The sequence below is a fragment of the Coptis chinensis genome, chromosome 1, assembly GCF_015680905.1.
Source record: "Coptis chinensis isolate HL-2020 chromosome 1, ASM1568090v1, whole genome shotgun sequence".
NCBI classification, from domain to species: Eukaryota; Viridiplantae; Streptophyta; class Magnoliopsida; order Ranunculales; family Ranunculaceae; genus Coptis; species Coptis chinensis.
In genome coordinates this window covers 23447573-23473462 of record NC_141456.1, presented here as the reverse complement: position 1 = coordinate 23473462, position 25890 = coordinate 23447573, and the positions used below count along the sequence as shown (strand labels likewise).

Below are 25890 nucleotides of genomic sequence, written 5' to 3'. Positions count from 1 at the left end.
TACCGCCCTTTCAAAGGCAAGCGCTTTCACGACTCTTATGGTGATGGTCTTGAGATCAAACGAGAAGGAGATGGCCATGTGCCATGGCTAAACATCACCATTCCATTAGCAAGCATGACCATGAACATGGGGACTGCCATGTTATTTGTAATTCTAAACATTATGGGAGATTGGCATTTTTCTACGCCAATGAGGTCGCCATGCTGTATTCAGTGCACTAGCTCGTGGTCATGCATTATTTAACATTTTAGGTTGTGTTGTCTCCAAACCAAAACGAGCTCGCGACTTTTTTCAGATAAGTATATACTTTTACCAACACCGCTTGCGAATCATGAAGACACATTTCCCACAGCTTTGCAGCTACTTTTCATGATCGGGTCAAGGTGGATTCCATGTGCCCAAAGAAACGTAATCATTCGCCATTAAGGTTTCGCAAATGGAAGCGCCCCGCCGATACCGAGGCATGTTCGATGTTACCCAAAGGACTAAAAAGATGAAGACCAATTTGAGAGACTCCGAGACAAAGAATGGGCAGAAATTTGGCGACTATTATCTATTGGCTGATGCTAAGGAAATGCATTTCCTTAAAGAGGACGCCGCACCTTCACATCCCGGCCGATGGTAAACTTGAGTTTGCCATTGTACATATATCTAGCTAAACCTTTTGTTTGGTGTGCTATTGTTTTTCATGTTTCATATGTCTTGGGTTTATTATATCGCGGTGCTATGTTTAGTGTGCTATTGAACATTTTCTTGTTCTTTCTAAATAATATATTATGATCTCCAACCTCTGTTCCAAAAGAATCTAGCCCTAATTTTGCTCACGGTTCTCTCGTGTACTTTCTCTTTTAATTATTGATCCTTCGAGGACTAAGCATCATTCCGTTTTTGGGGGTGCTTTAAACCTATAGCAAGAATTAGGCATCTTGTAGCCTATATATAGTTTTTATTTTCATATTAATAATTGTACTTAGTAACAAAGTCTTGTTTCCTTGTCAATGATGAAAATTGTCTAGAAATCTCACATTAGTATCCTAATTAGGATTTGTTTTAAGAAATTTTAGATAATAATGCACGCAATAGTTTTATACATCTTTTCATGAATATTCATGTAATCGAGTATCATTGATTGTACATAGCAAGAAGTTTCGAAACAACGGTTAGTTACTTAAACTATAAATCCCTGTGAGAATCTAACCAAAAGCCTTGATATGAGTGATTTGTGTGTGATGACACAGAGGAGTAGTTTTTCCGATTAGAGGAAATTACGCATCTACTTACTTGATCACCACCCGAACCCTAGGCGAGAATTTAGGCCTTCTTTGGATCGACATAGCTAAAATTCTTACCTGTTACAAATATTACCGCTTAGTCACTCCAATCAACCTTTCATCAAACCTTTCACTTTCACCACAAAAATTCCTTACCCATCTATTAAACCAAATAAAAGAACCTACCTAAGTGATGAGTATGAGAAATAGGATGAAATGTGGAAAGAATAAAGAGAAAGACTTGTCCCAAATTTAAGTCAGTTACTTGCTTCAGAAAAGGAAAATAGAATCATGTTCTTAAGCCTTATAAAAAAAAAAAAAAAAAAAAAAAAAAAAAAAAAAAAAAGTATCCGAAAGGGCTTAAGAACAAGGTTGGAAAAACTCAGTTAGAAGAAGGAAAGGAAAAAAGGATTTCTCTAGTATAAATATATGAAGACCCTATTCTCTCATACTCGTAAATTTTGATTATCCATTTCCATTTTCTTGTACACTATCACCTAAGCCCCACAATACCTAATAAAGACCTCTAGCTCAATTAGGAGTAGGTGGTGTGATAATAAGTAGTAGACGTGATTAATCGACATCGGCTCCTCCTCGACCGTCATTGATGTGTAGGAAACGTGTGCCCACCGCACAATCGGAGTTAACAAAACCCGAAAGTGGAAAATTTTTGAGTGAATATGTGTTTCAACACATACCGTGGAGAACCCATTTAGGTATGCTCTCCAAGGATCCGTAAACAACCCCGCTAGTATATTTCAATGAAAAGTTCACTGCATGAATAATCATATGTAGATGTTTTAATTATTGAATACATATTAACTTGAGTTTCAAAGAAATCAATCCTCGCTCCCTGCTAAGGAGATGTATGGATATCCGAGATTAATTTAGGAAACAAGTTTCACATCGAAGTCGCCAGAAGTATAAATAAAGTTTGTGAGTATCTTTTCTCGAAAACTCTCACGAGGTTATAACTCGGCCCACTAGGGAATTCCTAGTGGTTTAAGGCCTTGTTGCATATGGTCAATGCAATCGCACTCGCTAAACGAGAATTAGTTTAGGACTACACATTTTTGGCCACTTATCTATTTTATGTCTCTTCTTTGCTTCGAGGACAAGCAAAGTGTCGTTTGGGGTAGTGTGATAAGCACCCAAAAGTGTATTATGAAACCCCCATTGAGACATATAAATTTGGTTCATTATGTGTTTAATAATCATGAAATAAATATGTTTTCATACTTTTGCGTGTATTTGCAAGAAACATGGAAATATTGGTTAAACCCGCAATAAAGCACGAGGAACGGCGATATATATGAATCCAAATCCACGCTGAAGCATCATACTTCCAAAGCTCCTACCTCTCGAACCAGACTCGAATGCGACAAGAGAGCTGCTCGCATAATCGTATGCGAACTCTACGATAGGCGGAAGTTGTAAAACCGCCCAAAATACCGGATCGCCATCGATCGCATTATGGACCCACTATGCGGGGCCACAAGATTGATGAGTCATCAATCATGGAGCATGTCAAGACAAAGATAACAAATTATTGGTGCAAAGTTGACACCTTGCATGTAATAAATTAGATTAGGTGTTAATAGTGAGAAAAAGGCAAGGTGTCACTTTGTTTTAATGTGGTAGATAAAAAATGAATCAATGTGGTTTGATAATTCACGGGAGGAAATGAGATTTCTCTCAAATGGAGAAGAAATTAGACAAAGGTGGGGATACTCCATTTACTCCCTTGACTTATTTTCCTCACATGGCATTATTTTAGTTCCTTAGTGAAAATGAGAAGTAAGTTTTAGTTTTTATTTTGGCAAAAAGCTTGTAATAGTTTTAATGGAGGAACACTTGTTCTTCTAGTTATAATAGAAATATATTGGTTGTGGAGTTTTTCTCTCTCTCTCTCTCTTCTCTTTTGAGTTTTAGTAGTTCATAAGTCCTTGTCCCAAGGATCATGAGCTAACTTCCCTTTGGGGAGTTAATCCAACTCATGTGAGGGAAAAACATTGGTTGAGAATTTGGTAGGTTTTTAGGATAAACAACTAACACTACATCCTATCCCAAAATGATAGTTGGTGTAGTGTCTAGTTAGAAATCAAACAATGAGCTTAGAGATAAGTCATTGTTTGGTTTCACTTGCTAGCATGTATAAGCTCTTAAGTGAGCCATGCATGCTAGGGATCAATTATATTTTTCCGTTAGGGACTTGTCTATGAGTTTAGGAAGAATAAAACCTATTTCAAATCAACACTAATGGCAGCTCACATGAGGAGGATTAACTCTTCAACTTCTCTTCCAAATTTCTATTTTTAGTATCAAGTGCATGTTTTCAACTTAATGTTTTCTTAATGTTTAAGTAGGAATGATAAAAATCTAACATTTATAATAGACCCTTACTCCTTAGTTCCCTTATTGTAACATCCAATTTGTAGTTGTTCTATACTTTAGGTAGTTCGAATCCTTATTCTAACTCTACTCAACGAAGATCGTGAGTAAGGAACCTTGATTTCTTTTGCTTCAATTTAGAGAGTTCTAAACTCTAAGTGGTCGTAAAAGCTAATATCAATGTTCCTAAGCAATACTGGTCTCACGGCGTCTTAACTGCTGCTTATTTGATTAATCGTCTTCCCACTCGGGTTCTTGGTTTTAAATCCCCATTGAAAGTGCTCAAATCAAGGCGGTTGGATCTCTCTCATCTACGAGTTTTTGGGTGTGTTTGTTATGTGCATCAGCAAGCTATTTATCGAGATAAATTCGATGCTCGGGCTACTCGATGTTTTTTTGCTGGTTATTCTACCACATAGAATGGCTTCATATGTTACAATCCGGCAACAAGAAAACTGGTTGTCTCTCGTGATGTATGATTTGTGGAATCTGAAGCTTTCTTTCCAAATCCAGCTATGCTTGGGAATCGGTCCCAGGGGAGTGTTTGGCAGATTTGGCACCTCTCCCAGCAGTTATGGCAGATTTGGCACCTCTCCCAGCAGTTGGTGAAGGTATGGGTCCTGTCCCAACGGTTGGTGAAGGTATAGTTCCTACTGTAGAAGTTATTGAAACACATGAAGTTATGGGTTCTACTGAAGAAAGGGGGCGGACAGAAGAAAGGGCGCGGGCACGCTCAGTGACTAAGCAACTAAGGGGAGCGCACGCTCTAGCTCCTAATGACTTTACATAAACAGAAGCGCGGGCGCGCTCACAGAATGAGCAAACGGAGGCAAAATGAGCAAACAGAGGCGCGGGCGTGCTCTAGTGCTCCTCTAGCTCCTCCAGTTTATCGACAATCTGAATGAGAGAGACGACCTCCAGTAACTCTCAAGGATTACTATAAATCTGATAGAGAACTGCATCCTCCAGTAACTCACAGGAATTTTTATTCATTGCATGACGTTTCATATCCTCTACAGGAGTATATAACGTATGCCAATATCACTTCATCTCATAATGCTTTCTTGAGTACAGTCGATGATGTGCAAGAACCCAATAACTTTAGAGAAGCTAACTCTCGTCCAGTATGGAGAAAGGCGATGCAAGAAGAACTTCATGCTCTAGACGAGAATTAAACTTGGGAGATTGTTATGCTACCGTACGGAAAGAAAACATTTGATTGTCGTTGGGTGTTCAGAAACAAGTTCAACAGTGATGGTTCCTTAGAAAGGTCTAAAGCTCAACTCGTTGCAAGAGGATTCACCCAAACATATGGTCAGGACTACAAGGAAACTTTTGCACCAGTTGCAAAGATGAACACGTTTAGAGTTCTTGTATCTCTAGCTGTAAATCAAGACTGGAAATTATTTCAGATGGATGTTAAAAATGCATTCTTACACGGCAATCTTAAAGAAGAAGTGTATATGAGCATTCCACCTGGACATCCGAAGGAGACTAAGGTTGGATTAGTATGCAAGTTAAAAAAGGCTATCTATAGACTTAAACAATCTCCATGAGCGTGGTATGCCAAACTCAGTTCTGTTCTAGCTATGACCGGTCATAAGCGGAGTGATGCTGATCCTTCCTTATTTGTTAAGTCTAGCAGGTCAGGCTCGGTTGTTGTTCTTATTTATGTTGATGACAAAGTTATCACAGGTAATGACCATATCGAAATCTTGAAACTCAAGGATTTACTGCACAATAAATTTGCCATCAAGGATCTGGGTATTATGAAGTACTTTATTGGGATCAAAATTGCTTATTCAAAAAGAGGCATATGTCTTAATCAAAGAAAGTATGTGTTGGATCTTTTGAGTGAATTAGGAAAGTTGGGGGTAAAACCATCTGATTCTCCAACTAACAGTGGAGCCAAGTTGGACAACACTGGTGATCTTCTTATTGACATTGGTCAGTATCAGCGATTAGTTGGTAAACTAATATATTTAACTATTACCCGACCAAATATTTCTTTTGCAATAAGCTTGGTTAGTCGTTTTATGCATTCTCCAAGGACTCCACATATGAATGCAATTTCTAGAATACTGTAGTATCTGAAAGGGTCGCCAGGCATAGGTATTTGGATGTGGAAAAATGGGCATACATCTATTACTGCTTACACAGATGCTGATTGGGCAGGATGTCCAGTTGATTGGCGGTCTACTTCCGGTTATTGTACCTTTATGGGAGGTAATTTGGTCACTTGGAAAAGCAAAAAACATAATGTAATGGCTCGCTCTAGTGCTGAAGCTGAGTACAGGGCTATGGCTTCCACCACCAGTGAAATCATATGGCTTCGCGCTCTTCTAAAGGATTTGTGTTTTGGTTTGTATCTGTCAACTACACTTTACTGTGATAATCAAGCTGCTATGCACATTGTTGCAAATTCCGTGTTTCATGAGAAAACTAAGTATATTGAAGTTGACTGTCATTTTGTGCGTGAAAAAGTGCAGTTTTACATTGTCACTACCTCCTTTGTTCGAAGTGACCAACAGCTTGCAGACATTTTTACTAAGGGACTTCAAACTTTCAAGTTTCATGATATACTCTCCAAGTTGGGATCGCTGGATATCTTCGCACCAACTTGAGGGGGAGTGTGGGAGAAGTCAGAGACAGGCATGAAGGTGCGGGCGCGCTCATGTTGCTCATGATGAAGGTGCGAGCTCGCCCTAGTTGGTTGTGACAGAGGTTCGATAGATTCGTGTGTTTTCTGTAAAGGAAGACTCCACTCTTTTTAGAAACAATACAGACGAGTGTGCACTCATGTTGTGCCTATATAAATCTCTGTAACACAACCCTAATCAATCAAGCAATAAACACCTTTCTTCTCCCGTGGACGTAGGCTGCCGCATTGGCACCAAACCACTATAAATCTTGTGTTTTGTCTCTTTGATTGGTTGTTTAATTATACACTTATCTTAATTTAAAAATTAGTTGTCAAAGACTAAAACATAAATGATATTTGACTAAATATGCTCCATTTAGTAGGGATTTGATTTTCTTCTGTGTCATAATTTATTTGTATTTTGTGTTGGTATTAATAGGTTACATCAACATCTCAACTTCATTTCGTGTGGTCTCTCAGATTTAATATGTATTCAATTGAAGTCTAGAACCAGTTTAATGTTTATTCTCTTCTGTTGTTGAGTTTCTACTTTTCATTCCTGTAACTCATTGTACACTTTTTATTGGACAGCTTTATTGGCTGAGATTAAAGAAATAAATGAGAAGAAGCGTAAAGAGGACGATGTCCTTCTTGCAGTTGCTGCTGGGAATAGACGTTCTATAATTCCTAATATAGAATTTGAGTATTCTGATTCAGACATCCATGAAGACTTATATCAAATCATAAAATACTCATGTAATGAGGTCTGTACAACCACAGAACAGTTGGAGAAAGTTATGAGGATCTGGACGACTTTTTTAGAACCAATGTTGGGTATTCCTCCTAGGCCACAGGGGACAGAGGACAGTGAAGATGTTGTAAAGGCTAAAAATCATGTAAAAAGTGGTGTAGCAAGTATAGGAGAAAGCAATGGCAGTCCAGATGATGAAGCTGCTATCGATAATGTCAAGCAACCCAACTCCCTTAGCAACGAAGATGACAACATTCCACCTGAACAAGCAAGTTTTTGCAGGGATGGATTTGTAAATGGGGAAAAAGCTAAAGAAGATGGTGTCCATGGTATAGATCAAATTAGCCGTAGGAGAGATGCTCTTCAAAATGGAAGAATGTCGAATAATTATGTTCATGTGGTTGAGGAATCATCATTAATTAGTGCACAAGCTAATTCTAATGAAAGGCTAACCAACAACAATGATTCAGTTGCTATTAGAGCACAACAAACCATGGTAACTCTTCAAACATAAATTGTTTATTTGTCATCACTTTTCTATTTTGAAGGTTATAATTTGGATTTATGACTGCTGTGATACTTTCTCATTGCAAGGGCTTAGTGTAACACCACCCAAAACCTGTCCTGTTGCTGTTGAGGGTGTGCTTGAGGCTGGACTTTCTAATGAAGCCCTACCTTCATCACAGGTATATATGACCTTACATTATGATCCCTTGAAGGTCCTAACTATCCTAGTTAATAGAGATGTGCAGTGTATGAATGAAAATCTAGAATGAGCACAGACTATTATGGTCATATTTTTTCCGTAGGTTGATACTAAATTCTTTTACTGCAATGATCACAAAACTCTTGGCTTATTGTTAGTCTGGATTAGGTCTAAGTAGCTATTCAATGCTCAAAGTACATTTCTCATACCCTGTAGGATGGTGATAGTACAAAACCAGTTATAGCGGCAAATGGGGTGATGGCAGAAAGCACTAAAGTTGATGATTCTGTTGGTCATAGCAAGGTCGATAGAGAAGAGGGTGAGTTTTTCCAACTGAAGGTTTTGAAGAGGATAATTTTCGAGTCTATAAAACTTCTGGCACAGGTGTCGTGCCAAAAGCTAAGGAATCTACTCCAAAGAGGCAATATGAAGCCAAACATGGACAAGAAGCATTATGTCATCGTGAGGCAGGAGGCGAAAATGGTGCTGATGCTGATGATGAGGGGGAGGAAAGTGCACAAAGATTGATAGAGGAAAGTGATAATGCTTCTTTGGCTGGTGAAGATGTTTCAGGGAGTGAGTCTAGTGAAGGTGACAAATGCTCTCGGGAAGATCATGAAGAAGACGAGGAAGATGTCGATCATGATACCAAGGCAGAAAGTGAAGGTGAGGCTAAGGGGACTGCTGATGCACATGATGTAGACGGAGATTGCATGTCATTGCCATATTCTGAGTGTTTTTTAGAGAATGTGAAGCCTCTTGCAAAACATGTCCCTTCTTTGTTGCATGGCAAAGAAAAGTAAGATTCTCGAATTTTTTATGGGAACGTCTCTTTGTATGTGGTTTTTAGGCTTCATGAGGTAAGAATTTGTTTTACTTTTTTCGTAAATATACACTCCTTGTAGATACAGATCTTATTTGAAGTTATTCATGAATACATGGTTTAATCGTTGGTCACAGACACTCTATGAGAGAATGCTGATAGGAAAAAAGAGCTCATCGTCTGGTGAAAGGAAATGGAGGACTTCAAAGGATTTAGGCCAACCTGACTACTACGCCAAGTGGTTTAAATTCTGACGGGATGTCCTATGTAAAGTGGATTGGTATATACTTATTTGGATTCTTCTGTTTGCATATTACTGAATGCCATATACAATTTAATTGATGATACTTCTGACAATACAAAGTTCAAGGATGAATGCAGAGCTATAGTTGGAACTCAGGCATATATTCTGTTCACATTAGACAAGTTAATACATAAACTTGGCAAGCAGGTAAGCTATGTTCTTTGGTCTTGAATTAGGTCTTAGGTTTTCCCTCTTGTTGATAAAAGATTTAGGCTTGGTACTAGTAGTATAGCAGCATGGATATTAGAATCACCCAATTATTCTCATTCGTGGTTAATACAACTTTAAACGGTTGCGACTGATGAAATGGACAATAAGCTTCTTCAACTGCATGCATATGAGAACTCAAGGAAACCTATAAGATTTGTGGATTCAGTATACCATGAAAATGCTCGTGTCCCCCACACCACTTTAACGTCAACTATGTTTGATTCTCATTGACAGTTAGTTCGGGTTTTCCATTTTCTTCCAATAAAAAAAAATAATAATCTAAAACTTCCATGATGAAATGCTGACTATTCCCTTTGTGATATTAGTAGATAAAAATCATTTATATATTTTTGCAGTTCAGAAATCATCACATGCATAACGAATTCCCCAGGAGCTGATTTTTGCAACTGTCCTGCTTGATGCTGTTGTTAAGTGTAACTATGAAGCATAATTTTTGGACTGGCAGCTCTATCAAATTTTTCATTTTTTTTCTTGTTTAGTCAGCCGATGAATAACCACATAACGGGTTATATGGCTCGTAAAGATCGACAATGTAATGTTTTATATATACTCTTATGGGCGTATTGAGCCACCATCTTGTAAATAGCAGTAATTACTGATGTGTAACCTTGGATCATGTAAAGCTTAACCCTCAACCATTTAGGGAACTAGTGCCAGGTATCCTTTCAAATGGTAAAAGTACAAGTTTTTCGTTAAAACATTTGACATTTTAGGTAGATATGAAGTACACTGTCAATTTTTTGAACTGTGTTCCAAATTCTTCTTTACTTGTCACTTGCTGTCGAGGATGCAAGATTTGGGTCAACTAGACTGTTTCAAGTTCAAAGAAAATTGGAAAAGCAAACGTGGCAGAGGATTAATATGCAATAATTAAATAACAGCACCAGTAGTACACTTGTGGGAATGGGTGAAAAATATCCACACCTCTTCTCCAAATGTGTACCAAATACACCACACAATATTTAACTAGGATCAGGTAACTAGTGCTGTCAATGGGTTTGGATAACCCGATAACCGACTCGAACTAAATTGATAAAAAAACGGTTTGGGTTTTGGTAATTTGGTTTGCACTCCACTGATTCGAAATCAAACTTATAAGATATTGGTTTGGCACCGACTCAAAACCAAACTGATAAGATATTGGTTTGGTTTCGGATTTGTCCTCCACCAAACTGATATGAATCAGAATCGATAAGATGACATTTTAGTAATATTTATGATTAATTTTATATATATTTATTAATTATATGACTAAAATTAATCTATTTAATTTAGGATTTAATTCATTTTATAGTTTTCGGTTCAGGTCGGTTCGGTTTTGAGTTACAATATATCTTATCGGTTCGACTCGATTTTGGGTTCCCAATTTTCCGGTTTGGGTTTGGATTTTTCAGAACCCAACCCAAACTGATCCATTGACAGCCCTATATGTAACAGAGCAGGACGATCAGGAAGAGAATTACTAGCCACACCCGAAAGAATTTTCCAGAGAAAAAAGAGCATGAGGATTGTAATCTTGAACTACACCTTTGTAAATTATAACTAATGTAATGGTACAAGGATCAATGGTTACAATGAATTATATACAGTAATGTTATGAAATAATGAACATGTCAAAATCTCTGCACCTATAAAAATTTGATGAAAGAATGGAACTCATTTGTCAACCCCAAACTTCAGGGCTAAGGCAATGGTGTTGGTATTGTTATTTGTTGCTTCTGCTTCTGCTGCTGCTGTATAATGTTACAACACGCATAAAAGCTCACCTCAGGAGAAACACCATCTAAATATCTCCACCAAGATTTACATTTTCACCCAGCAAGTTCACTGATGGGTGGACGATCCATCACATTAGGGTTCAGTCTCTTTCTCTCTCTTCTATTACTTCAGTCAAACTGTCAAAGTAGCAGTGGCACTATCTCTACTTGCCTTCACCATTTTTCCCTATCCTCAAAACTCAAAACACACACTCAACACTTCCAAAACCCACAAACCCCAAACACTCACATTCACCATTTCACAATGAACAACACCACTTCAAGAAAAATGCCCCAGCTCCATTTCCTTCTTTTCATCACATTCCATCTCATTTTCATTTCTTTAGCTCAAGAAGATGACTTTAAGTGTCTACAAGGCTTCAAGACTACATTTTTAGATCCGGACTCAAAACTAGCATCATGGTCTTTTACCAACACTTCATTGGGTTTTATATGTATGTTTGTTGGTGTTTCTTGTTGGAATCAGAAAGAAAATAGACTGATTGGTCTACAACTTCCATCAAAATAGACTGATTGGTCTACAACTTCCTTCAATGATGCTTAAAGGTAATATTCCTAAATCACTTAAGTATTGCAAAAGTTTATAGTCACTTGATCTTTAGGGTTTTTAGGGTTCAGGGTTTAGGGTTTTTAGGGTTCAGGGTTTAGTATTCCAAAGTCCTTCAATGTGACTTAAGTATTGCTGAACATAGTACTGAACCAAGGGTTTAGGGATTTCTTCTTCTTTCTATTTTTGTTAATATTTTGATGTACCGAATTAACCCTTGCTGGTATACGTATATATAGGAATATAGTTACTAAAATGACCTTGGGTTTTTGGGGATTTACTTTTTTTTTTAGGGAAGTTATTGTAAAGTACGTTATTATAGTGTGGGAAGTGAAACGGAAAAAGAATCTTAACCAAATCTATCTTTTTTTTTAAGATTTTATTTATCTGGTGCTCTCGAGTTTGTTTAATTTATATTGAGACGTTTGAGGTTATAGAGTGGAGTGTTGTTGGGTTTTGATGATGAAATGGTGGTTGTGGAGAGGGGTTATTGTAGGAGAGTGTAGTATGGGAATAAAATATGATTATTGACTTTCTTGGTGGTACATGGTTTTTATAGTGTCACAATCTTTAGAGATTTCATTTAGGATCTCTAAAGATTTCATTTAGGAAAATTTTGTTCTAACTAGGTTAGTCATTTACATTTTTATCTCTGTTCTACTTCCGTAACGAATAAGAAAAAATATAATTTATTGATTATTTGATGAGAAAATATGATATGCCGGCGAAAAAACTCCATTACCAATTATTGTTGTCGCACATACGACAAAATTAGTGGCGAGTTGTAAATGTGACCAATGAGTAATTAAAAAATACTGACCAATCTAGTTGTAATGCTCACAGTATTAAATGACATTGGTCGTCTTCTAATATCCAATTAGTATACTTAGCTAACAATTTACTTATTCATGGTACATGTGCAATGACTAGTTAATCACGATACATTGACAATCTCTGACACTTTTCGGACAAAGATATTATAGCATCGTACACGTTGAATAAATCATAATGCTAACAATATTAAATAATATTCGTCGTCTTATGAAATCCATACAGTTTAATTAAGATATATTTGTTCATCGTACACGTGCAATAACTATTTAATCATACTACACTGAGAATCTCTGACAATTTCTCATTGTATTCAAAGTTGTAATGCTGAAAATATTAAATTAAATTATCATATTTTGATATCATAATACACTGCTTACAATCTCTAACAAATATCTTATTTTCCGACAACTATTACAACACCGTACTCATATAAAAGTCGTACTGCTAACAATATTAAATGTCATTCGTCGTTGTCTGACATCTAATTAGTTTACTCCACTGATGATTGACATGTTCATAGTACATACACAAAAATGCAATCCTGGTAAATATTGTACTTACACCAAATCTCAACAAAAAAAAATGTACATGCATGGCTCGGATGATTAAGTTATATACAAGCCATATATATGTATGCAGAAAGGGAAACCAAAGTATATCATTAGAGCCTAGTGGTCAATTAGAGCTTAGTGGTGCATCCCTCGAGACATTGCACCAGACATGTTCAGAGGTTAATTCACACCTATACCAAGTTAATGTTGTTGCAAAAGAAGTAGGGATTGGCTTTTACGGAATAGGTTTCCAGCCCACACAGGGACTCCATGGCATACCTACGATGCCCAAGGAAAAATTTAATATCTTGAGAAACTACATGGCAAAAGTTGATTCACATGGCCTTGACATGATGTTTTGCACTGTTCAAGTTAATTTGGACTTCAGTTCAGAATCTGATATGGTGAGGAAGTTACGTGCTAGTCCCTCTTTACAGCCTATGGCCACAACACTGTTTGCAAATTCACCCTTTACTGAAGGAAAACCAAACGGTTACCTAAGCATAAGGAGCTATATGTGGAGTGCCACAGACACTTGCCGCAATGGAATGTTTCCTTTTGTTTTTTATGAATCTTTTGGGTTTGAGCAGTATGTGGACTATGCTCTTGATATTCATATGTATTTTGTTTGTCGTAATAACAAGTACACGAATTGTATAGGGTCGTCCTTTTGTGATTTTCTAGAAGGAAAACTTCCTGTTGTTCTAGGAGGAACGCCTACACTTTGTGATTGGGAGAATCACCTACATACAATTTATCATGAGGTCAGGCTGAGGAGATATTTGGAGATGAGGGGTGTTGATGTAAAGCCTTGTATGACCTTATATGCATTACCAGCCTTTTGGGTTGGGTTGTTATATGACGATGTTTCTCTACAAAGTGTGTTGGATATGACAGCTGATTGGACCTAGCAGAGAGACAAATGTTGAGGGATATGGTACCAAAAATGGGTCTCCAGACACCCTTTCGGAATGGGCTCCTAAGACATGTTGCATAAGACATTTTAAATATGTTGATGGATAGTCCACAAAGAAGAGGCTACAATGAAACTAGATACTTAAATGCATTAGCTGAAGTTGTTACAACAGGTATAACCCCCACAGAAAAGCTTCTGCAATCATACAATGGCAAGTGGAGCCAATGTGTGAATCCTCTTTTCGAAGAGCTGCGTTATTGATGTGAAGTACGTGAGGGAGCAGCTTTATTTGCAATTGGTTCTGAAGTGAAGTACCTTTATGTATTGAATCTTATGTACAATGCACTATATTATGTGGGGTGAAGTGTTGTTTAACTATCTATATGCATTCAAATATAACATTATTAAAAAAAAAACATAAATATGTTATATAGAATATATCAATGGATAGGATGCCTACAAATATCCGATGAGTATTTGCGAAGTTTGGATATGTTTTTAGTGTTAATTTACCCCCTCTAACTTATATATATGATAAGATTTTTGAGATTTGAGGTAGACTTTACACCATTTTTTGTTATATTTATTTTCAACGAGAAAAATTAATCATTTGATTACTTGATTTTTGTTTGGTGTGTATTTATTTCTGATTGAATTTGTTGTGCTTTATTATATTGCCGAAGTCATTGACCTTACGATTCAATGTTCTTAGGTTTATTCATGATGAAACTAATTTTATCTTCATTTTTTATTTGTTTGAGCAAATCTCTCTCCCTCTCTCTCTCTTCGATAATAAACTTTCATTGAAATTTAAACTTTGAACATATGATATGTATTAGGTGCAACTTCTATAATTTTATTGCAATCATGTTGTTTAGGCTAAAATACATGACTAACGGTTTCCATAGAAAAATTTGTTTGATTGTTGGAATAAAGTATTAACCCCGTTGAGAACCTAACAACTACTATAATAGTTTCCCAAATTGGAGAAGTCCCCTACACCCAAAAAAATTATAGTATTATAATATTATATACTATAACATTGTACTCGTATCAAAGTTGTACTACTGACAATATTAAATGTCATTCGTCATCGTCTGATATCTAATTAGTTTACTCCACTGATGACTGAGATGTTCCTAGTACATATGCAAAAATGCAATCTTGATAAATATTGTACTTACACCAAATCTCAACAAAACAAAAACAAAAAGTGTACATGGCTCGGATGATTAAGTTATATACATACCATATCTATGTTATATAAAATATATCAATGGATAGGATGCCTACAAATATCCGATGAGTATTTGCAAAGTTTGGATATGTTTTTTTTTGTGTCGATTTACTCTCTCTTACTTATATGATAAGATTTTTGATACTCCGTTTTTGGTTATATTTATTCTCAACGAGAAAAAACCCTAGAGTTGTTGAATCATTTGATTATTTGATTTTTGTCTGTCGTGCATTTTCTAATTGAAAAAAATTTGTTGTGTTTTACTATATTGCCTAAGTCATTGACCTCATGATTCAATGTTCTTAGCTTAATCGAGGATGAAACTAATTTTAGCTTCATTTTACCTTCGTTGAGTAGCATAATGTATGAGGTCTTAAGAACCTAAAACCCAAAACATAGGCACGACGAATTAGTTAATGATTATTTATTTATTTATTTATTTTTCCCTGATAAAAAAAACCCTAGTCATCTTCATCTTTCCGCATTTCAGCATTTCAGTTTTGCATTGCTAAGCTATGCACTATAATTTATTTTTCGCCTTTCATAATTTATATATGTGTAGATTGTAATAGTCAGTTGGACTTAAAGACCTATTTTTCTTTTTACCAAAAACTCACAGTATGTTTGATGATAATAATGGAAAAAAAGAATTTATAAGCATTAAGAAAAACAAACATTTTGGTGGTAGAAAATCTCAAGTACCAGAGAGAGAAAAAAAAAAGTTTTTTTGTGTTTAATTTGCTCTCTCTACATGTTTCTCATTTACCTCAATTGTTGCATATAAGTCAAAGAGAGAAAAAAAAAATAGATTTGTAAATAAATGTCAATATTATTCGATAGAGAAAAGCTTTGTGTTTGTTCCATGGAAGTCTTCATTTCTAATTTTTTTTATTTATTTCTATTGTATTTTTCATTTAAACTCTCTCTAGATATATTAGTCCATTCACTATTTTTTTTATAAACAAAAAACACTGGAAGCATGAAAGAGTTATTGTAAATTCCAGCTAGCTCAATTGGTAAAACATTTGGGTGGTGATACAAGAGGTAGGTCTAGGTTTCTATCCACGCTTGCACACTATTGAGGTATTCCTTAGATATATATTATAGCTATACCCTCTTGGCTCTATTTGTTAAGGCTTCACAAATCTCCAATTTTTTATAAACTCTAATACTAATTACGAAAAAATAAAATAAAATCCAAAATTATGAGTTTCCATTATCCACGTAAGGGAGGGGGGGGGGGGGGTTCAATGAAGAGTCCTACAAAATAAAATAAACGCTATTTTCCAATTTTTCTTATAAATTAGAAATTTTAACTAGATAAACTTTAGAAAACCCACATATAAAATAACCCCAAAGAAACAAAACCCCCTATATCATAGAGTTAAAAGATTTCATTTTTTTGCAGAAAAACAAGTCAAGACTAAAAACTATTGTTAACAGAGTTGGAGTAGGTAATATGGTTATAAAAGTCAAGCAGTTTACTGGAGAGACATTCAACCCGGACAGTGTTCACTATTTAAAGATTAATGTCAAGTTCAACAGGGTAGATGATCATGTTTGTGACATAGTAATTTTACTGTCCTGATACTTATATTTTCAGTAGCAATATCATGCTTTATATCCTCAACGTCAAGGGAAAATGTCAATCACGTTTTTTTATATGATGACATCCATACACGTCACACGATAAGCCTTTGATAATGAAAATAACTAATGATTGTTAGGAGAAAATTATAACTTCTAAGATATGTAGACCTTGAGTAAAAGAAATCAGATAAAATACGAAACATCGTTATTCTCAAATTCATAGAAGGCCCAAATCTTTTACTAATTTAAAAATCGTGACTCTGACCTACAGTGTCGTAATAGTGATTTATATTTAAAAAAAAAGTGACTCTTGGTCACTTTTTCCTTGTCTGTTTTGCCCTTGTAATTTTGTTATAACTACAAATTTATCCTTACACCCAAACCAAAATCAAATAAATAAATACTATATATTAAAAAAATTAAATAAGTAATTCAATTTTTTGTGATTATTTTATAGATAGAATGGGCTCGAGGTGCGTACCGAGGTATTACGCACCTGCATCAGACTAGTCTCTTTGTAGTGTATAGACTATCAATACTAATTACATGTCACTATGTAGTGATACTGCGATAGTCCATAACCTATTAAAATATTATACCCAAAAGAGAAACATCACCTAATGCTCCAAGAATGTTTAAATTTGCATGTAAGGTGAGGTTTTCTTTTAGATCGGTGAGAAAGGGAGGGGTTTCTTGGAAGATCACTCTGTTAGTGACATGAGCAAGCTAAGTAGGTGATGCAACTACATTGAACTAACTTTAATGGATAATTAACGGAAAATCAAAAACTATAAGCAAATACATCGAACTAAACTAAAAACATATAATTAACGGGAAATCAGAAATTGGACCCAACTACTTGGAATTAACCTAAAAAAAGTAATGGGAAATCAGAAAATGAATGCAAATGTATTGAACTATCATCAAAAAATAATTAACGGGAAATCGAAAACTAGATGCAAATAAATCAAACTAACCTCAAAGAATAATTAACAAAAAATCGAAAACAATATACAAATGCATTAAGCTAATCTCAAAGAATAATTAACGTAAAATCGGAAATTGGATACAACTGCGTTGACCTAACCTCAAAGAATAACTAACTGGAAATCGAAAACTTGATGCAACTATATCGAACTAATCTCAATAAATATTTAACGGGATATTGGAAACTAGACGCAACTTCATAGAATTAACCTCAAAAAATAATTAATGGAAAATCAAAAATTGGATACAAATACATTGTACTAACCTAAAAGAATAATTAATGGAAAATCGGAAACAGGATAAACTTTAATGATCACACATAGTGAATCATGTATAATATATTTTTTCTGTCAAGTTTGCAAGGAAACTACAAAAGAATCAATAGAAGTTGGTATTATTACACACCACCTTGAAATCTTGAATAACTAATGAGAAATAAAAAAACTGGATGCAAATGCATCTAACTGTCCCTAAAAAATAATTAACTAGAAATCGAAAAATGGATGCAACTGTATTGAACTAACCTAAAAGAATTATTAATAAGAAATCAAAAACTAGGTGTAACTGCATTGAACTAACTTCAAATAATAATTAATAGAAAATTAAAAACTGGATGCAAATGCATCGATTTAATCTCAAATAATAATTAAAGAAAAATCAAAAATTGTATGCTAATGCATCGAACTAACCTCAAACCATAATTAACGGAAAAACATAAACTATACACAACTGCATGAAACTAATCTCAATGAATAATTAATAAGAAATTGGAAATTGGATGCAAATGCATCGAACTATCCTCAAAGAATATTTAATGGAAAATTAGAAACTATATGCAAATGAATCAAACTATCCTAAAAGAATAACTAACGGGAAATTTGCAACACAATGCAAATGTATCGAACTAGCCTCAAAGAATAATTAATATGAAATTGAAAACTGAATACAAATACAATTAGCTAACCTCAAAGAATAATGAACTAGAAATAAAAAAAACTGGATAATCTTTGTTGATCTCACATAGTGAATCATGTATGATATTTTTTTTATGCTATGTTTGCAATTAAGGAAACAACATAACGATCAATAGAAGTTAGTATTGCACACCACTTTGAATTACTAATGGAAAATTGAAAACGGGATGCAAATGCATCCAACTAACCTCTAAAAGTAATTAAGGAGAAATCGACAACTGAATGCAAACGCATTAAACAAATCTCAAAGAGTAATTAACGGGGAATCAAAAAATTGTGGCAACTGCAATGAACTAATTAATCTCAAAGAATAATTAACGGGAAATAAAAAACTGGATACAAATGCATGAAACTAACCTAAAAGTATGATTGACGAGAAATTAAAAACTGGATGAAAAGGCGCGCATTTAACTAACTTTAAAAAATAATTAACTGAAAATTGAAAATTTGATGCAAATGCATTGAACTGACCTTAAAAAATAACTAACGGGAAATCGAAAACTGGATGTGGATGCATCGGTATAATCTCAAAGAATAATTAACTGAAAATCATAAACTGAATACAAATGCATGGAACTAACCTAAAAGAATGATTAACGATAAATTGAAAACTGGTTGTAACTTCATTTAACTAACTTCAAAAGATAATTAACGTGAAATCGGAAAATTGAATGCAAATACATTGAACTAACCTCAAAGAAAAACTAACGGGAAATCGAAAACTGGATGTGAATGCATCGATCTAACCTTAAAATATAATTAACAGGAAATTAGAAACTGGTAGCAAATGCATCAAACTAACCTCAAAACATAATTAATAAGAAATTGGAAATTTGACGCAGCTGTATGGAACTAACATCAAAGAATAATTAACGAAAAAATTGGAAAATGAATGCAAATGCATCGAACGAATCTCAAAGAATATTGAACGGGAAATCAGAAACTAGATGCAAATTGATTGAACTATCCTCAAAGAATAATTAACATGATATCGACAACAAGATGCAAATCCGTTGAAGTAATTTCAAAGAATAATTAACGGAAAATCAGAAATAGGATGCAAATGCATTAAGCTAACCTCAAAAAATAATTAACAGAAAATTGAAAACTTGATGCAAATGTATCGAACTAACCTCAAAGCATAATTAACTGAAAATTGGAAACTAGACGCAACTGCATGAAACTTAATAAGACATCAAAGACTTAACTATCCTAAACAACTATTTAACGGGAAATCGCAAACTATATGCAAATGGATCGCTATCCTCAAAGAATAATTAATGGGAAATCAGCAACATAATATAAATGTATCGAACTCACCTCAATTAATAATTAACGAGAAATCGGAAACAAGATGCAAATACATTAACTAATCTCAATGAATAATTAACGGTAAATCGAAAACTGGATGCAAATGCATCGAACTAATCTCAATGAATAATTAATCGGAAATCAGAAACTGGATGCAAATGCATCAAACTAACCTCAAATAATAATTAATGAGAAATCAAAAATTTAGTGCAACTGCATTGAACTACTCTCAAATAATAATTAACGGAAAATTAGAGACTAGATGCAAATGCATTGAACTAACATCAAAACATAGTTGAATTATATATATGTTTATCATAATGTTTTGCTATTCAAGTAGCTTTAATATAATTTTCACCTCCTTGGGTATTCTCCCAAAACTTCAATCAAACTGCTATTTTAATTTTAATTTTAATTAAACAACAAAAAAAGTCAGACCTTTATCAAGAATTGGTTAATTCTTTTTATTATTGAAAGTGGGGTTTTCACGTTGCAAAAAATTTGGATGAGTGATTAATATAATATTCATATCTCATAGTTATGCATAGTTGCTAATATTTTTATAACGTCACCCGTTTGTAGGACGGTTCGAAAGCTAGTGTTCTCTTTATGGCTTGCCCACACACTTTTTTGCAAGTGCCAACTAGCAAGCTTGGTGGGCTCGAACCCTGCTAGCATTCAAGAGTTATTGATCTAATTTAATTTAGGGTACCCTTAATTTAAAACAAGCTTGCCAATCAAAATAAAGAAAGAGATATTAGTTCAAGTGTTTTTTTTAGGCAATGAGAATTGACTTTACATTGTTTTGTTGTATTGAACAAGAGTACTAGGGGTGACTTCAACTCGGATCTGATCAAGGGCTTTAGGAAAAAATTATATATTTTTTTTCCACATGGGCAATTTCTTTTCCGAATTTGGGAAAAAATTGGAATTGGAAAAATCGAAATAAAAAAATCGGATAGTCTTTTTGTCAACCAGTTTTAACTTGTTAAATGTATTAGCTTTTTTCTTCGCAACCAGGCCCGGCCCTGAGCAGGTGCCATGTGGGCGACCGCACAGGCCCTGAATATATAAGGCCCTAAAAATATATGTTTAGGTGAAAATGCCTATTTGGCAAATTAAAATCCCAAACCAACCAAAAGCCCAAAAAATCGGAAATTTCACAATAAACAACCGAAATGTCCTCTCATATTCTCTTTCCTCATTAATTATTTTCGTAAAAAAATAAAATAAGATATATAATAAATGAGGAGATCTTCTCAACGGCCAGATATCTCTCTCTCCCTAATTAATAATATTTTCTTTTGGAAAATCACTCCAATTACTTGTTGCTTGAGTCGCCCCTCAATTACTCAAATACAAAAAAAAAAAAAAAAAAAAAACTCCTCATTTACCTTCTGATCATCTAGTATCCTTTCGTTCTCAAAATTTCTTTATTTACAATTGTAAATTTGTATTAGTTTTCACTTTGATCAATCTCAATTACTTATTCACCTAACTTTTGATTTTTCTTCAAGTAAGCATAGCTTATAGAATTTTGTTGATTGTTCCCGTTATTGTCGCGTTTGCAGAAATAAGTTTTTCAAAATTAAAATGATTGAAATCATATCTTAGATCGACTATATCACAAAAAAGACTAAAAAGCTTCATTGATGATTTTGCAACTAAAAATGCGAGAAGAGCAATATTTCGATGATCCATTTTGTATTGATGGAAGACTGGAAGAAAGCCACATTTTGTTGTTTGCACAGGGCCATTGAAAACTCAGGGATGGCCCTGTTCGCAACCATTTCAAATTTGTTAAAGTAATGATGAATCAGCCAACCAATTTCAAGATTTTGCATACATTTTGAGACCAAACCAGAAACTAAAATAGCCTTTCTAAGAGCCCAAATGCGACAAACTTGATTTCGGACATATCTTGTGCTTCTTATTACTCACTTCAGCAGAACTAGTCACCGGAGTAGCGCTCTCACCCACTGCAGACATTCACCTGTACAGTAAGCAAAAAGAAAATATATATGGTATCAAAATGTATGGACATGGTTTAGTTGAATTAACGAAATGCTAGTTTCAACCAACTGTATCCCAAGTTCACAAACTTAGAAAGTAAACTGTAGCGACCCAATTTGTGATGGTCGAGAGTCCGGCGGGTAATGGATCCAGGAGGAGGACTGGATGTGGGACGAAGGGCCTCTTATTTAAGGTCGTGGACATGGGAGTCAAGTATGGAGGCAGAGAACCGAGGACCGACAGCGTAGAGCCGCGGCGCGGAAGGATAGCTGACTTGGAGTTGTATCATCTGGACACGTGCCCAGCAGGAGCACGGGAAAAACCCTAACGTCGTACGGGAACTTACCACGTGGCAATCCATAGACCGAGAGATGAAGGGATAGATGGAGGGCCCAAGGGAGAGGAGGGGGATTATAAATAGGATAGGAGAGGAGGAGAAGAGGTAGGTCACAACATTTGGCGCCGTCGTGGGGGGAAAAGAGAGAGAGAGAGAGAGAGTGAAAAATAGTGAGATGGCAACAAAAAGAAGAGTGGGGCGACCGAAAAAGACGATGGTCGCCGAGATGGATGTGGAATCAATAAGGAACGAAGGGGAGGAGCAGGATAGGGAAGAGACAGTAATGTCTGGAGCAGAGGAAACAAGGTTGTTGCATGAGGAAATATCGAGGTTGAGGGAGGAAAATGAGGGGTTAAGGAGGGAGAGAGAAACAATAGAGGAGTCGGAAAGGGAGGTGTCTAGAGCAGGGAAAGAGGAGGAAGGGGGAACTGATGCGGAAGAACAAACGGTGGTGGGGCTCACCAAGGAACAAGTCAGGGAAATGATCGCCAGCGATCTGAAGGCTAGCCTGGGACAGACCAAGGGCGTGGGAGGTATGACGAGTCAGGTGGTGGCGGGGTTGAATCGCAACCCACTGGCATATTTGATATGGAAGTCGGAGGTGCCGAAGAGGCTCAACCAGCCAAGGTTTGAAAGGTATGATGGAACAGGGGGCCCAGCTGACCACATTCATCATTTCGCGCCAGATGCCGCCAGTGGCGAGGAGCCGATATGACGGACTAAGATGTATGATGTTCCCGCAAGCTTAAAAGGGGAGCATCCGATTGGTATTACAAAGTTACCTTCTAAGAGTATTAATAACTTTTAGGAGTTGGAGCAGCGCTCATTGATCACTTCATACACCGTAAGAAGCGTGTGGTGGACATCACGCCTTGTTCAACGTAAAGCGCGAGGTCCGCTGAATCGGTGAGAGATTTCTTGTGTAGATTCAAAGCGGAGACTTTGAAAGTGGAGAATCCGGACGAAAAGGATCGGCCGATGATAGCTTTCGAGAGAGGTTACGCCGGGAACAAGCGGGTACATGAGTCGGTAGCAAAGAATGAGATAGCAACATTACGGGGCCTGCCTTGGGTGGAGAAGTACATCGGTATGAAGACACCATCACGCGTAGGAGGTGAGAAGGCCAGGGAAGGCGGTGTTATCGTTGGAGAAAGGTGAGGGGCGTCGGCGATATGAGCCCTCTGACAAAGGGGGCAGCGGATATCGAAGGTATTCGTCGCGGACCGAGAGGAGCCGAGAAGAGGCTAGGAGGGAGAATCGAGACAAAAAGCCCTATCGCGAGGAAGAGCAAGTGCCACTGAATAAATCGTTGAGTGAAATACTACCGTTGATTCAGAATTTGCAGGGGTATGAGGGTCCACGAACCAAGCCAGTGGAGGTACAAGGCAGACCTTATTGTGCCTATCATCAAATACACAATCATGAGACGAACGGCTGCTATGCGTTAAGATGGTTAATTCAGAGGATGATAGGAAAGGGATTGTTGAAGGAATTTATAACGAAAGAGGAAAAAGGAGAGCAAGCGCCTGCCCAGGGGAGGATACTGGGAACGATCAACGTGATCTTCAGTGGAGAGATATTGAGCCACAATGCACACCGAGACAGAATACGGCGGGCGGCAAGTGTACAGCAGGTACATAAGACAGCAGGACAGTCGCGGGCGGATTACTGGGCCGCGAAAGGAAAGAAAAGTATAACGTTCACCGACGCGGACCTTCGAGCCATCGACTCCCCACATGAGGACGCGTTGGTGATCACGGTGTCTATGGGAAATTACATAGTAAAGAGGGTGTTGGTGGACTGCGGCAGTGCTGTAGATTTACTGTTTAGAGGGGCAATGGAAGAAATGAAGATAGAAAGGAAGCAGTCGAGACCCTCACCAACAAATTTGTATGGGTTCAACGGAAGCATGACGGAACCCCTGGGGGAGCTTCTGCTCCTAGTGACCACGGGACCCGTTACAGTGTTTTCAAGATTTAAGGTGGTGGATGCCGACTTTCAAAGATAACGCCATCCCGGGAGGAGGTGGATTCACGAGATGAAAGCAGTTCCCTCTACCTACTACCAAGTGATTCGGTTCCCTACCCCTACCAGGGTACACGAGGTCCGCGGGGGATCGTGTCGGCAAAAACAGCCACCGAGAGTACGAAGAAGAGATTGATCCGCTGGATCGAGGAAGAGACCTCACGCCCGTGAGAAGAGGCGCATAGCAATTACAATTACCCCGTCGGGGGGGGGGCATGAGTTAACGTAAGGACCAAGACCTTGGACGAGATAGAGGTAGTGAATTTGGGGGAGGACGGTGAGGAGAAGTTCACATCAGTGGGGTCCAGTCGGTCTGAGGAATGGAAGGGCAAGTTAATACGGTTCTTGTCTGCCAACAAAGATGTGTTTGCATGGATGATTGAGGAAATCACCGATTAGACCCGCACCGCATGTCATAGGTTACATATGAGGGAAGACGCCGGCCGCGAAGACGTAAGATGCGAGGAATTAGACCGAGGTATGCCGAAGGAATTCGCGAGGAGGTCGCGAGGTTGAAAGCGGGCGGTATATAATACGAGGGTGTCGCTTAATCGACTGGTTGTCAAATGTGGTAGCAGTACCTAAGAAGAATGGCAAGGTGCGGATGTGCGTCGACTTCACCGACGTGAATTTCAAATGTCCCAAAGACAGCTACCCCATGCCGAGAGTAGACGAAGCTAGTGGATAGAACTGCGGGTTTAAAGTATTTTCTTTCATGGACGCGTCAATGGGATATATAACCAGTGGGCCATGTATGGGCGGATCAGAGAAGACAGCCTCAGAAGTGGAAGGTGGGGACGTATTGTTACACAAGAATGCCGTTTGATTGAATAACGCCGGCCACATTTCAGCCGCTAGGGAGAAAATGTTCAAAGCAAGATCCGAAAGGGGATTGAGATTTACATAGACGACATGGTGGAGAAGAGCATGTCGGAGGAAGAGCATCTAGAGGTTTGAAATAGACGCGTTTAAAATACCGCGGTTGTACAATTTAAAGCTTAATCCGAGAAAATGTATCGCTCGGCGTTACTTCAGGGAAGTTCCTGAGATACATAGTTACTCACCGGGGAATAGAAGCCAACCCCGAGCAGATAAGAGCCCTAGTGGAGATGTCGTCGCCTCAGGATGTCAAGGAGGTGCAGAGACTTGCAGGAAGGGTCGCGGCTTTGAATAGGTTCATCTCAAAGTCATCAGATAAGTGTAGGCCGTTGTATCGGTTGCTGAGAAACACTCGGAATTTCGAATGGACCACGGAGTGCAAGGAGGCGTTCCAAGAGTTGAAGAGTTATTTAGGTAAGGCTCCTATGCTGTCGCGACCGGAACAGGGAGAGAAATTGTACTTATATTTGGGGGTCACGGAGTATGCCATTAACTCGGTACTAGTCAGGATTGTGGGTAAATTAGAAAAGTCGGTGTACTTCCAAAGTAAAACACTGCTGGAAGCCGAGACCCGATATAGTAGAATAGAGAAATATGCCTTGGCATTGGTGTTCTCGGTCCTGAAGTTGAAACCATACTTTGAGGCGCACTCTGTAGTGGTGGTGACAAATCTGCCTTTAAAGCAAGCATTGAAAGCAGAGAAGTCGGGGAGGATGCTGAAATGGGCAGTAATGTTGAGTTCTTACGAGATACAGTATCATATTAGAACAGCGGAAAAGGCGCAGGCGGTGGC

General features: G+C 37.1%; 1 protein-coding gene and 2 pseudogenes across 1 annotated transcript; all 3 read left to right on the top strand.

Annotated features, from left to right (window-relative positions):
• Positions 1-5251: 5251 nt before the first annotated feature.
• On the top strand, positions 5252-8837 carry LOC147523022 (paired amphipathic helix protein Sin3-like 3; annotated as a pseudogene).
• Positions 8838-10808: 1971 nt separating this feature from the next.
• On the top strand, positions 10809-14056 carry LOC147523021 (glutamate--cysteine ligase, chloroplastic-like; annotated as a pseudogene).
• Positions 14057-23658: 9602 nt separating this feature from the next.
• LOC147523020 (uncharacterized) lies at positions 23659-24201 on the top strand. The gene has a single exon (XM_086569253.1). It carries the CDS (start codon positions 23659-23661, stop codon positions 24199-24201), a length of 543 nt encoding a protein of 180 aa, XP_086425379.1.
• The last annotated feature ends 1689 nt before the right edge of the window (positions 24202-25890 follow it).